Here is a 12,864-nt window from a genome sequence, read left to right as displayed (position 1 = left end):
ACTTTCAGAGTAATTTAGTCTCTTGTTCTCAAGCTGCAGCCTTAGACTACTACACACACAGTGCACTCAGCAAGGGAGAGAAGTGCCTCATGCTGCTTTGCAGCAAACCTCCCAGAGAAATTCATGCAATACTAAGACTCCAGAAACAACTGGGCCCAGGCCACCTAAATGAAGCACTGCCACAGAGCAAGTGTTGGTAAGGAAGACAGAAAAACTTCTCTTCCCCTATGTTTTCTAAGGAACTGAAATTTACAACATATTGGCTACGTCTACACTAGCCCCAAACTTCGAAATGGCCACGCAAATGGCCATTTTGAAGTTTACTAATGAAGCGCTGAAATGCATATTCAGTGCTTCATTAGCATGCGGGCGGCCGCAGCACTTCGAAATTGACGCGCCTCGCCGCCGCGCGGCTCGTCCTGACCGGGCTCCTTTTCAAAAGGACGCTGCCTACTTCTAAGTCCCCTTATTCCCATCAGCTCATGGGAATAAGAGGACTTTGAAGTAGGTGGGGTCCTTTCGAAAAGGAGCCCCGTCAGGACGAGCCGCGCGGCGGCGAGGCGCATCAATTTTGAAGTGCCGCGGCTGCCCGCATGCTAATGAAACGCTGAATATGCATTTCAGCATTTCATTAGTAAACTTCGAAATGGCCATTTGCGTGGCCATTTCGAAGTTTGGGGCTAGTGTGGACACGGCCATTGAGGCAGAAGTGACTGGTGCATTTGTAACCCACAAACCTATGGCCCAATTTTATGCCCCAAATTAACTGACCCATGTAGTGGTACCTAGACCACTTTACACAGAAAGAATAGGTGTCCTCTACAGCCTCAGCTGAGAGCCATCTGGTCTTTAGCCCAAGCTGTAGCTGCAACTGCACTAAGCTCCAGAGGTCCCATGTTCAAGTCTAGCTGTGGGCAGTTACACCTAGCTATCTGAGGATCCAGGAGCCATGTGATCCTCCCTCCCCCACAGCCCAAAGAAGGACCAGAGCAGCCTGCCTCTGCCCCAAGCTTAGTGATCAGTTAATATGGCTGCCCTTCTTAGCCTGGCTGGGTGGCCTCATGCCCAGAGGGAAATAAGCCACCATCCAGGGAGAGAGTAGCCTGGGGAACTCAGGCCCTCCCTGCTCTATCAGGTGCTAGCAGCATGTGTATTCATCTCTGGCTCAGTAGGGATTCACATTAACTTACTGTTCTGTTGTACAACCATATCAATGGCTAGTTCCTCAGCCTACTTCCTACCTTGCCTTCCAAGTGGCATGATCCAAGGTCTTCAGCCTTTGATGATTCCAACAGTTGCAATACTTCTTGGGCATCCACTGGTAGCCAAGCATCTGCCTAGCACTCAGTGTGGCTCACATCCATGCTCTAGGAGCTCCAGGGCAGGAACCTGCAACATGCATCCTCTATTCTCAGTGCTCCACCCTGACTGAGCTCTATTTTATACTGGTACTCCAGTCAGAGCATGCACAGGAAGGATGAGAGCAGTATGGCTTCCTCTGCTCCAAGTACTGTGTTAACACCTTGTCCAGTGCAAGTACATCCCATTGCACACCCAGAACAAAACAGCTCCAACAAGGTTCAGAATTTACATACACAGTTGTATCCCTTTACATCTTTAAGGCTTCTTCTGCTCTTGAGAACTATGAAAAAATGAGAGGACGTAAAAGTCTGCATCCTGCTTGTACCAGTCAGGGTGATCATTAACGTTAAAGTCCAAACTTTCCAGTAGTTAAGCTTAGTTTGCCTTTCTGCTTTTATTTGCATTTTATCACTTATAAAATAAATGAATTAGCTTTAAAAAAAAAGATTTCGTTTTAATCTAAACCGGTGAGAGTGGAGTGACATGCTGGCGAATTTTAGCTCAAGGCACTGTTGCATTTCCTCTTCCTGGTGAAGTAGGGGCAGACTTTATGAGCTTACACTGTTAAGGTGTCCTGTACACCACAATTTGGTATAGTTTTGAGTTTATATTCCAGTCAGGGGAAGGGTGCTTCCCTGGAGATTTGGGAGGTCTCTGCTGTTGGTTCATGCATTTCTGCTGTTGGTTCATGCAGTGACTGGTCAGAGCCTACTTATACACAACTGTACATGGGGAGTTCTTTTTGGGTGGATTGGAAAGGCTCCTTCTGCTCTTGAGAATTATGAAAAAAGGAGAGGACAGCATGTTGACTCTGCCTGAGGCAGAGCCAAGAGCTGAACAAGTGTCAAAAACAAAAAGCAAAAATGAAGCAACAGGCAAACAAACTGAACCTGGTAATGCACTGTAACTGATATACCCCTTTGCCATCAGAATGCTTTAAAGCCAGAACTTGATGCACTGGTTACAAGGCAATTTGTCTACCTGTTACAGTCAGGGTCCTAGGTCTGAGCCCCAGCTCTTGCACTGGCTGGCCCACTGTGTCAATGGGCAACCTACAAGGTCTCTTTGGGTCTCCATTCACTTCTGTGCTCAAAGGACTCTTAGGACAACTCCTTTCTGAATGGTATCAGAAGGGTGGCCATGTTAGTCTGTATCTGCACAAACACAAAGTCCAGTGGCACATTATCGACTAAAAGATTTTTTGGAGCATAGCTTTCATGGGCAAAGGCCCACTTTGTCATATGCATGTTCGGCTATAAGGTGCCACAGGACTTTCGAATGGGGATCCAGTCTGAAAACAACTGACCAGCACAGGTTAGAGCAAAGCTTTCAAGGAGTCTGTAGGTAGCAGGAACAGGGCTACATAGCAGTTCCCTGGCAGACAAGCTGATGCTCGTGGCATTTCTTTGTTTATGCACCTCAGCAAAAGAGTGAAAGTAGCGCCTCATAACATGTTCTGCGTTAGTCTATTCCGCTCGGCTGACTCCTATGGACCAGCGTCAGTCCCGCCAAGCCCAGGTCCCACTCTTAGGCTCCTTCGGAGGGCAAAGCGCCGTCCCCAGCACTCCTGCTCGGCCCCCCTCGGAGGGCGGGGCAGAAGGCCCTGAACCGGACACCGGCGCACAACGCTACGTTCCCGTTATCTTGCCTTCCAAGCGGCAAGCCTCCTGCAGGGCGGCACTCCCTACAGGGCTAGGCCCTAACGGGCCGGACCCGGCGCCGGCCGCAGCGCACGCCCGAAGCGGCGTTCCCCAACAGCTAGCAGCAAGACCCGCCCCTTGTCTCGCCTAGAGGCTCACGTGGCCTTGGACGGTCACGTGAGCGTCCCGCGTTCTGAGCCGCCCTGGCGCGTTAGCGGAAGTGGATGGGCGCGAGGGCGGAAGTGCTTTTTGCTCAGATCGCTGGAGGCTGAGGGGGTCTTGGGCGGTCCAAGATGTCGATAGAAATCGAGTCCTCGGAGTACGTGCGGGGTGGCGGCTCCTCGGAGAGGGGGTACCGTGCTGGCGGAGGGCGGCTCTGGGCTCGGCGGGCGGCTCTAGGGTTGCCACGTGTTCTTCACAAAAATACCGGGCACAAGCAGCGGGGGGCGGGGGGCGTTTGAACGAGGTGAACCGGGGGGCGGTTAGCTGGGGGGCGTAGAGCCTCAGGCGCTTCCAACGGCTGACAGTCGGAGCCGCACGCGAGGCGGGCCTGGGAGCCGAGCGCGTGCCTGGCGGTGAGCGGAGGACGGCGGGGGGAGTTGAGCCGGGCGGAGGGGTGGGGTGAACTGGGGTGAGGGTGTATTGAGCTGGCAGGGGAGTTAGAGCCCCTGCGCACGCCGGTGGTGGCGGACAGCTGGAGCCCCGCGCGCTGGGGGGTGAGCCGGCTGGGGAAGTTGAACGGGGTACACTGGAGCAGCGTGGTTGAGTGGAAGGGATTTGGAGCAGCGTGTGGGTTGAAGCCGGAGCCCCGCGCGAGTGGGAGGGATAGCTTGGGGGAGAGGTTGAATGGGGGTGCAATGGGGTGAAGTGCTTGAGCGGCGCGGGGAGTTTGGAGCTGCGGTACGCTGAGCTGGGACCGCACGGGGGTTGGGGGCGAGCCCCCCGGCGTGCGGCTGGGGTCCCCTACTGGGGCAGGTGCGCCTGGGTGAGCTGGGGCCCGCAGGGGAGTTGGAGGAGATGGAGCTGGTGGGGTTTTAACGGGGGTGAACTGGCACAACTGTCAAGGGGCGCTGCTGTGGGAAGCTGGGGGAGAGGGGTTTTAGCCTGCCTGGCTGCCTGAGAGCCCCACAGCTTCACATTGTGTGAAACTCATGTTAAAGCAAGTTTTTCATATTGTGTAGCTGTGTAAAGCAAGGGATTACTGTAAAATTAAAATACTGGACATTTGTGTGTCTGGTAGTCTTTGTTTTTGTGGGTTTTTTTTTTTTTTTTTTTTTTTTAAGCGGACAGAGAGCCCAAAAACCAGATTGCCGGGTTTAATACCAGATGCCTGGCAACTCTAGGTGTATCTGGTCTGGAGCAGGTTGACCCCTGTGCTAGTTATGCAAAGTTATACTGAGCTGGGGAGGGTGACCTTGGGAATGTTACTGATGGGGGCATACTGGAGTGAGGGAGAGTGACCCTGGGACTTTTACTGGAGGATGATTGTGATCCTAGGCCTGTTGCTGAGGGTGGGGTGGGGTGTACAGGAGGTTACTGGGTAGGGAAGGTTGACTGTGGTGTGTTGCTGGGAGGTGGGGTATTTTAGTCCTGTTGCTGAAGGATACCAAGCTAGGGGCTGGCGTTTGAACTGATCCATTTCGATCCCTTTCCTGTCTTTCCTCCTTTCCCTCCAGTGTTATCCGGCTCATTATGCAGTATCTGAAGGAGAACAGCCTTCATCGTGCATTGGCCACTCTTCAGGAGGAGACAACTGTGTCCCTCAACACTGTGGACAGCATTGAGAGCTTTGTGGCAGACATCAACAGCGGGCACTGGGACACAGTGCTGCAGGCCATACAGTCCCTCAAACTGCCGGACAAGACCCTTATTGACCTCTATGAACAGGTGAATTTGTCACCCACACAGTATCAGCCATATATCCCATTGCTGATTTATGAGAAAGGTAGCTGTGTTAGTCTGTCCCCACAAAAATAGTGAGAAATCCTGTGGCACCTTATAGACTAACAGATATTTTGGAGCATAAGGTTTCGTGGGCAAATACCCACTTCATCAGATGCATGTACTGGAAATACCAGAAGCAGGTCTAATTATACAGGCTCGTGAAAAGGAGGGAGTTCCAGTCAGGAAGAACGCCAGAGTTGAGGAGGTCAGTGCAGTCAGGGAGACTGTGGCCCACTTTCAGCAGCTAATGTGGAGGTGTTATTTGTGAATATTACTCTGCTGCCCTTAACCACAAAATCAAAGGTATCAGAATACCACAAGGGAAAATTCCGAGTCATGATGCACTGCTCACATAGTTAATACTTCTGCTTGTATAATTATGGATAGGAGGTTCAGACTGGGACACTTGACATACATATCTTCAGCATCAGTAGTGGGGAAAAGTGATCTCAGAAAGTTAAGGTGGAAAATATTTCTTGCATAACTGTATAAAATATCCATTTTAAGAAATTCAAAGCAAAGAGAAATAATTTGGGAAAAACTTATTCTGTAGATCACATTCTCACTTCTGATGTGTGGTGGCTTTGCAGTAATAAATACTGTCCCATTGTTTAATTATTAATATATGAGTCATATTTTATGATGTACATACTAACAGTGTTTCTTTACGTTACTCCAGGTTGTTCTGGAATTAATAGAGCTCCGAGAGCTGGGCGCTGCCAGATCTCTCTTGAGGCAAACTGATCCCATGATCATGTTAAAACAGACTCAGCCAGAGCGATACATTCATCTTGAAAATCTCTTGGCTAGGTCGTACTTTGATCCTCGTGAAGTAAGTTGTATTTGTGGTATCTTTTTAAAAAGTTACAGTTATGACTGCTTGGAGAATTTGTATCTGGCAGAACAGTTTTGCACTACACAGTTTTTAATGAAAAAATTATTTAGTATTTTACACTTTCCTAGTTTTCCTATGTAAAACCATTCCCCTCTCTCAAATTCTGCATTAATATTTTTATTCTGTTATGATACTGCAAATTTTGATTTTTGTTTTTTTGGCAATTTCTGTTATGCTCTTTATGAATTAATCTTTTTCAGTATTCACCATGGTTAAAACATGGGACTGGGGCTCGGGCGATCAGGGTTCAGTTTTCATTTCTGTGACAGACTTCTGGTATTATTTTTGGGCAAGTCATCCAACTGCTCTATACCTCTTTCCCATGTTTAACGTGTGAGAAACAATATTTGTCCATTCTTATACATCTGAAAATACTTCATGTATGAAAAAGTCATAAGATAACCAAGTACTTATATAATAGACGGAGTTTGTTTAAATCTAAACTTGATCCCTTTATTGCATCTAATTTTTTTCTGGTCACTCAAAATGCATGTGTTCTATTTTGATGATTTCCTCCTTGTGGCCTCAGACCCTTGTATGCATTGAACTTCCCTGGTCTGGCATCTTTGAATGTCCTTCCACTTCCCCAAGACTCTTTTGCTGCTCCTTCTGGGCACGGCAGCTCTGCTGCTTCTGCTTTGGATCCCTCTTAGAGCTCTGCTGCTCCAGAACCCCAGAGTGCTGAATTTCCCCCCACCCACAGGTTCTCTGCTGCTCAAGCCTGCAGCTCCACAGGAGCTTTAGTCTTTTCTACTTCAGTAATGCTTCTGGCCCCCCATTTTTCCATGAGTGTTCCAGTTCCAGAGCACCCTCTGGTTTACCAACAGTGCTGGACCAGTGGTAGTGCTGGACTAGGGAAGTCTGGATTAGAGATATTTAACCTGCAGTCAGGTGTTGTTAGAAAAAATGGCAGTGTTCTATGACTAAATTCATCTAGAAAATTAATAATTTTACTTGTACTTTTTACTAGGCATATCCAGATGGCAGCAGCAAAGAGAAACGGAGAGCAGCAATTGCCCAAGCTTTAGCTGGAGAAGTCAGTGTAGTACCTCCATCACGTCTTATGGCGTTGTTGGGACAGGTAAATTTTGAAGAATATGTGTTTACTAGCTATATCAATTTAGCTACTGGGGGAACTGTTCTAGATTTGATTTTAACAAATAGGGTGGAACTCTTGAGAAATTGAAAGTGAAACTCAGCTCTGATGAAAGTGATCATGAAATGATGGAGTTCATGAGTCTGTGAAATGGTGGAAGGGAGAATAGCAAAATAAAGACAATAGAGTTCAAGAAGGCAGGCTTTAACAAACTTGGAGATATGTTAGGTAAGGTCTCATGGGAAGTCAGACTAAGAGGAATAACAATTTAAGAGAGTTGTCAGTTTTTCCAAAGGGTCCAAGAGCAAGTTATTCCAGTGTGTAAGAAAGATAGGCAGTATAGCAAGAGATCACCTTTACTTGATCTCAAATGATCTAAAAATTAAAAAGGAGACATACAAAAATGGAAACTAGGTCAAAGTACAAAGGATGAATATAAGCAATTAGCATTAGTATACAGTGGCAAAATTAGAAAGGGAAAGGAAAAAAAGAAGCTCAATCTAGCTAGAGACATAAAGAATAACAAGAAAACATTGTTCAAATGTATTAGATGTAAAAGGAAGACCAAGGACAGGGTAGGCCCACTGAAGAGGGAGAAACAATGTCAGTAACTTAAAATATGGAAATGACAGAGATGCTTAACAGCTTCTTTGGTTTGGTTTTCACCAAGAAGGTTGGTTGTGACTGGATGCCTACATAGTGAATGCTAGTAGGAATGTAACACAGAGGGAGCCGTGCTAGTCTATATACTATCAAAACAAAAAAGCAGTCAAGTAGCACTTTAAAGACTAGCAAAATAATTTATTAGGTGAGCTTTCGTGGGACAGATCCACTTCTTCAGACCATAGCCATACCAGAACAGACTCAATATTTAAGGCACAAAGAACCAAAAACAGTAATCAAGGAGGACAAATCAGAAAAATATTATCAAGGTAAGCAAATCAGAGAGTGGCGGGGGGGAGTCAAGAATTAGATTAAACGAAGTGTGCAGGTGAGCCCCTGTAGTGACTCAGAAAATTCATCCTGGTTCAAACCATGTGTTAATGTGCCGAATTTGAATATAATAGACAGCTCAGCTGTCTCCCTTTGAATAGTGGTGCAAAAATTTTTCTTCAATAACACACAAACTCTTAAGTCATTAACAGAATGGCCCACTCCATTAAAACATTGATTAACTGGTTTGTGGATCTGGAGTGTTTTTATGTCTGTTTTGTGCCCATTAACCCTTTGTCTAAGGGAGTTAGAAGTCTGTCCAATGTACAAAGCATCTGGGCATGATGGCATATATGATGTTAGTTGAGGAACACGAGAATGTGCCCGTGATTCTGTGAATAACCTGGTTAGGTCCAGTGATGGTATTTCCAGAGACGATATGTGGACAAAGCTGGCAGCGGGCTTTGTTGAAAGGAAAGGTTCCACGACTGGTATTCCTGGGATATAGACTGTGGCTGTTAGTGAGGATCCTCATAAGGTTGGGAGGTTGTCTGTAGGAGAGAACAGGCCTGTCACCTAGGGCCTTCTGGAGTGTGGCATCCTGATTAAGGATAGGTTGTAGGTCTTTAATAATTCATTGCAGTGGTTCGAGTTGGGGGCTGTAGGTGATGACCAGTGGTGTTCTGTTCTTGGATTTTTTGGGCCAATCTTGGTGTAGGTGGTCCCTGGGTATTTGTCTGGCACTGTCAATTTGTTTTTTTAACTTCTCCTGGTGGGTAATTCAGGTTTATGAAAATTTGGTAAAGATCTTTTAGTTTTTGGTCTCTGTCAGTAGGATCAGAGCAAATATGATTGTACGTAAGGGCTTGAGTGTAAACAATGGATCTAGTTGTGTGTACAGGATGGAAGCTAGACGCGTGTAGGTAAGTATAGTGATCAGTGTGTGGTACCAATCAGGCCATCCATGATTTGTACTGTAGTGTCCAGGAAATGTAATCGAGGCATAAAGTGATGGTGGGGTGCTGATTGTTAAAGTGTCTGTGGAATTCTTCTAGAGTCTCTATACCATGGGTCCAAATCATGAAGATGTCATCAATGTATATTAAATAGAGGAGGGGTAATAGGGGACGAGAGCTGAGGAATCGTTGTTCCAGGTCAGCCATAAATATATTAGCATATTGTGGGGCCATGTGGGTGCCCATAGCAGTTCCACTACTCTGGAGGTATAAATTGTCCCCAAATCGGAAATAACTGCAGGTGAGAACAAAGTTACAGAGCTCAGATACCAGATTGTCTTTGGTGACATCAGGGATGGTATTCCTGATTGCTTGTAATCCGTCTTTATGTGGAATATTAGTGTACAGAGCCTCTACATCCATTGTGGCAAGGATTGGCGTTATCAGGAACTTTTCCGATGTTTGGAGATAGCTGGGAGCGTTGGTGGCATAGAGTTTGAGGAGGGAGTCCACGTAACTGGGTAGTCCGGTGGTAAGGGTGCCACTACTCGAAATGATAGAGTGTCCAGGGTTTCCAGGTTTGTGGATTTTGGGAAGAAAATAGAATAATCCAGGCTGGGGCTTTGATGGTGTGTCTGAGTGAATAAGGTCCTGAGTAGCAGCAGGGAGTTCCTTAAGTAGTTGTTGTAATTTCCTTTGGAATTCCAAAGTGGGATCAGCAGAGAGAGGTCTGTAAAATGTGGTGTTGGAGAGTTGTCTGGCTGCCTTCTGTTCATAGTCTGACTTATTCATGATGACAACAGCACCCCCTTTGTCAGCTGGTTTGATTATGATGTCTGGGTTATTTTTGAGACTGTGGACAGCATAGTGTTCAGCATAGTTGAGATTGTGCCTCATTTGGCATTGTTTGTGTATAATGTCAGCCTGAGCACGGTTGCGGAAGCATTGTACGTAGAAATCCAGACTTTCACTACGACCCTCAGCTAGTCTTTAAAGTGCTACTTGACTGCTTTTTTGTTTTGCTAGTAGAAATGGGATGAGCTTAGAAGTGAAAATAGGAAAAGAACAAGTTAATAATGTCTTAGAAAAGTTAAATGTCGTTGAGTAACCAGGGCATCATGAAATGTATCCTAGAGTAGTCAGGGAGTTGACAGAGGAGATATGAGACATTAGCTATCATCTTTGAAAAGTCAAGCCAGTCAGGACAGATTCCAGGAGAGTATAAAAGGGTAAACAGTGCCTATCTATAAAAAGGGAAATAAGAACAACCAAGGAAACTGCAGACCTGTCAGCCTAACTCCTTTCCTAGGAAAGATAATGGAGCAAGTAATTAAGGAATTATCTGCAAAGACCTGGAAAGTAATAAGGTGATAAGTAGCAGCTAGCATGGATTTGTAAAGAACAAATCATGCCAAACCAATCTCACAGCTTTCTTTGGTAGGATAAAAACAGGCAAGCAGTAGATCTGCTATACCTAGATTTTAGTAAAGCTTTTGATACAGTCTTGCCTGATCTTTTCGTTTATAAACTGGGGAAATGCAACCTATATTGGGCTACTCTAAGTTGGGTGCATAACTGGCTGGATATCCATACTCTGAGAATATTTATTAAGGGTTCACATTCATGCTGGAAGTGGGGTTCTGCAGGGGTCAGTTCTGGGACTGGTTTTGTTCAATACCTTCAGCAACAATTTAGGTAATAGCATAGAGTGTATGCTTGTAAAGTTTGCAGATGACACCATGGTGGGAGGGGTTGCATTTGCTGTGGAGGCTAGAGTCATAATTCAAAAAGATCTGAAGAAATGGCCTGAGATAAACGGGGTTTAGTTTAAAAAGGATAACAGCAAAGTACTTTGCTTAGGAAGGTACAATCAGTTTCACACATACAACATGGGAAATGACTGTCTAGCCAGGAGTACTGCAGAAAGTGATTTAGGGGTCGGAGTGGACCACAAGCTGAATATGAGTTAACAGTGTGACATTGTTGCAAAAGAAACCAAACATGATTCTGGGATGCATTAACAGGAGTTTTGTGAGAGAGACTTGAGAGGTAATTATTCTGCTCTACTCTGTGCTGATTGGGCCTCAGTGGGTGTATTGTGTCCAGTTCTGGGTTCCACATTTCAAGAAAGATGTGAAGACATTGGAGAGGGTCCAGAGAAGAGCAACAAAAATGATTAAAGATCTAGAAAACCCTGTGAGGGAAGACTGAAAGAACTGGGTTTGTTTAGTTTGGAAAAGAGAAGGCTGAGGCCATGTCTACACTACAAGACAAATTCAAATTTAAGGCTGTTAGCTCGATATTACCACATGACTGTCTTCACTTTCAATACCATTAGCTTGATTTAGGGAGCACTAATATTAGGATTACAGTATCATTGTTACCTGACAGGTATAGCATCAAGCTTGAATTCAGGAGTTGTATTAAAGGCCAGTGTGGAAGCACCACATCTTAAAATTGAATTAATTAGCCTCCAGAGGTGTCCCGTATGTAACCAACAATGTCCCTCATTGCTCTGCTCTGGCTGCTGCTCTCCAGGCATGCAGGAATTAGGTAACAGGAACGCCATGAATTTTAAAGCTGAAGCAGCAAGCCTGTGGCTGTGGGCTCATGTTTGTATGAGGGCCTGAGAAATGTCTTTCTTTACTATTGGGTCTGTGAGCACATCTACACATTATCTATATGCCCTACAGGATTTTGTCTCTATGCTTGTTGGCAGCAGGCAGTGCAGAAAAAAAAACTATTACCCTGCTGCACTACACGGCAACAAGGCTATTGTGGGGGTCATGCTTCCATAAGACACCAAGAAACTTCATCTCAGCAGTTCACATTTGTGCTTGACTCTCCCTCCCTTCCCCACAGGTGACATACAGTTGGGGTCTTTCCCATGCTCAGTCCCATTATGTGGGTAGCCCCCAACCCAATAAAAGGACGTGCGTGCCATTCAGTGCTGACCGTGTTGCCAGGCAGCACCACATCCTAGCTTGTGTGCATTTGGGGCTCCAAGGGCGTAAAAGATATTTGGGGACTCGCAGCTGTCGTGGGACAGTGTCCACTAGTGACTAAGATACCCGGGACTTGCTGCCACTGAAGGGAAGTCTCCACCGGCAGCTAAGATAATTGGGGGGGACTACTTCAACTGGCCCCCCCACTGAACCCCCTCATGCCCCTAGCAAGAGACCAACAGTGGTTGCAGCCACCGGGCGGAGGGAAGTGTCTATTGGCAGCTAAGATACTCAGGGGCTTGCTGCTGCTGAAGTGAAGTCTTCCCTGACAGCTAAGAGAGTCTGGGGGACTGCTTCAGCTACTTCAAAACCAACAAGAAGTCCTGTGGCACCTTATAGACTAAGAGATATTTTGGAGCATAAGCTTTTGTGGGCAAAGACCTGCTTCATCAGATGCATGAGTCGGGGAGGTTTCAGAGGAGGATTTAAAGGGAGTCTCAGTAAAGGGGTGGGCCAGCACTGGCAAGGTTTATTCGGTCAGGGTGAATGTGACCCATTATTGACAGTTTATGTGGAGTTGTGAACATCAAGAGAGGAGAAATCAAGTCAGTTCACTTGGGATGGTGGGATGTGTCCCATTGTCAGTTGCTAATGTGGAGGTGTGAACATCCTAAGCCTTCCAAACTGGCATCAGTATGTAAGATAAATGGTTTGTTTGGGTCAGCAAACACTAGGACAGGAGCATGAGTTAGACAGTTAATGATCAGCTACTTCAACATTGCAACTGACTCTGCAGCTGCAGACCACAGCATCCCCGCCCACCAAAAATATTTTCAGGAGCTTGCTGTCCCTTGCCAGACACCTGATGGTTTGATATTTCTGTTATAAACTCTTTTTCCTAACATTTCCTGTCTTCGTGCTTTGACACCCCTGCAAAAACACAGGGGAAGGCCAGTTGAGATTCCTGTTTTTGTTATAAGTTCAGTGTATGATATTTCACTGACGTATTACCCGTGTTGGCAATGTCTGTGTAGTGAAGAAGGACATCAAAATTTTTTTCCTAGGCTTTTCTGTCCTCTTTCTTCTTTCTTAA

General features: G+C 46.0%; 2 protein-coding genes across 3 annotated transcripts in view; one reads left to right on the top strand and one right to left on the bottom strand.

Moving 5' to 3' along the window:
• HEMGN (hemogen) overlaps positions 1-1,616 on the bottom strand; it is a 128,730-nt gene extending 127,114 nt beyond the window's left edge. Inside the window, exon 1 of the mRNA XM_074994486.1 lies at positions 1,242-1,616. Coding sequence (XP_074850587.1) covers positions 1,242-1,260 — 19 coding nt within the window. The 5' untranslated portion in view covers positions 1,261-1,616. The remainder of the gene's footprint in view (positions 1-1,241) is intronic.
• A 1,564-nt stretch (positions 1,617-3,180) lies between these two features.
• Positions 3,181-12,864, top strand: part of SMU1 (SMU1 DNA replication regulator and spliceosomal factor) — a 49,139-nt gene continuing 39,455 nt past the window's right edge. The window contains exons 1-4 of one of the 2 annotated variants that reach the window (XM_074994478.1): positions 3,181-3,321; positions 4,679-4,889; positions 5,626-5,778; positions 6,812-6,922. In XM_074994478.1, coding sequence (XP_074850579.1) covers positions 3,296-3,321; positions 4,679-4,889; positions 5,626-5,778; positions 6,812-6,922 — 501 coding nt within the window. In that variant the 5' untranslated portion in view covers positions 3,181-3,295. Of the gene's footprint in view, positions 3,355-4,678; positions 4,890-5,625; positions 5,779-6,811; positions 6,923-12,864 lie in introns of both variants that reach the window. The other variant, XM_074994477.1, reaches the window with a different exon arrangement.

Source organism: Carettochelys insculpta, chromosome 5, assembly GCF_033958435.1.
Source record: "Carettochelys insculpta isolate YL-2023 chromosome 5, ASM3395843v1, whole genome shotgun sequence".
NCBI lineage: Eukaryota > Metazoa > Chordata > Testudines > Carettochelyidae > Carettochelys > Carettochelys insculpta.
This window is presented reverse-complemented; position numbering and strand designations above follow the sequence as displayed.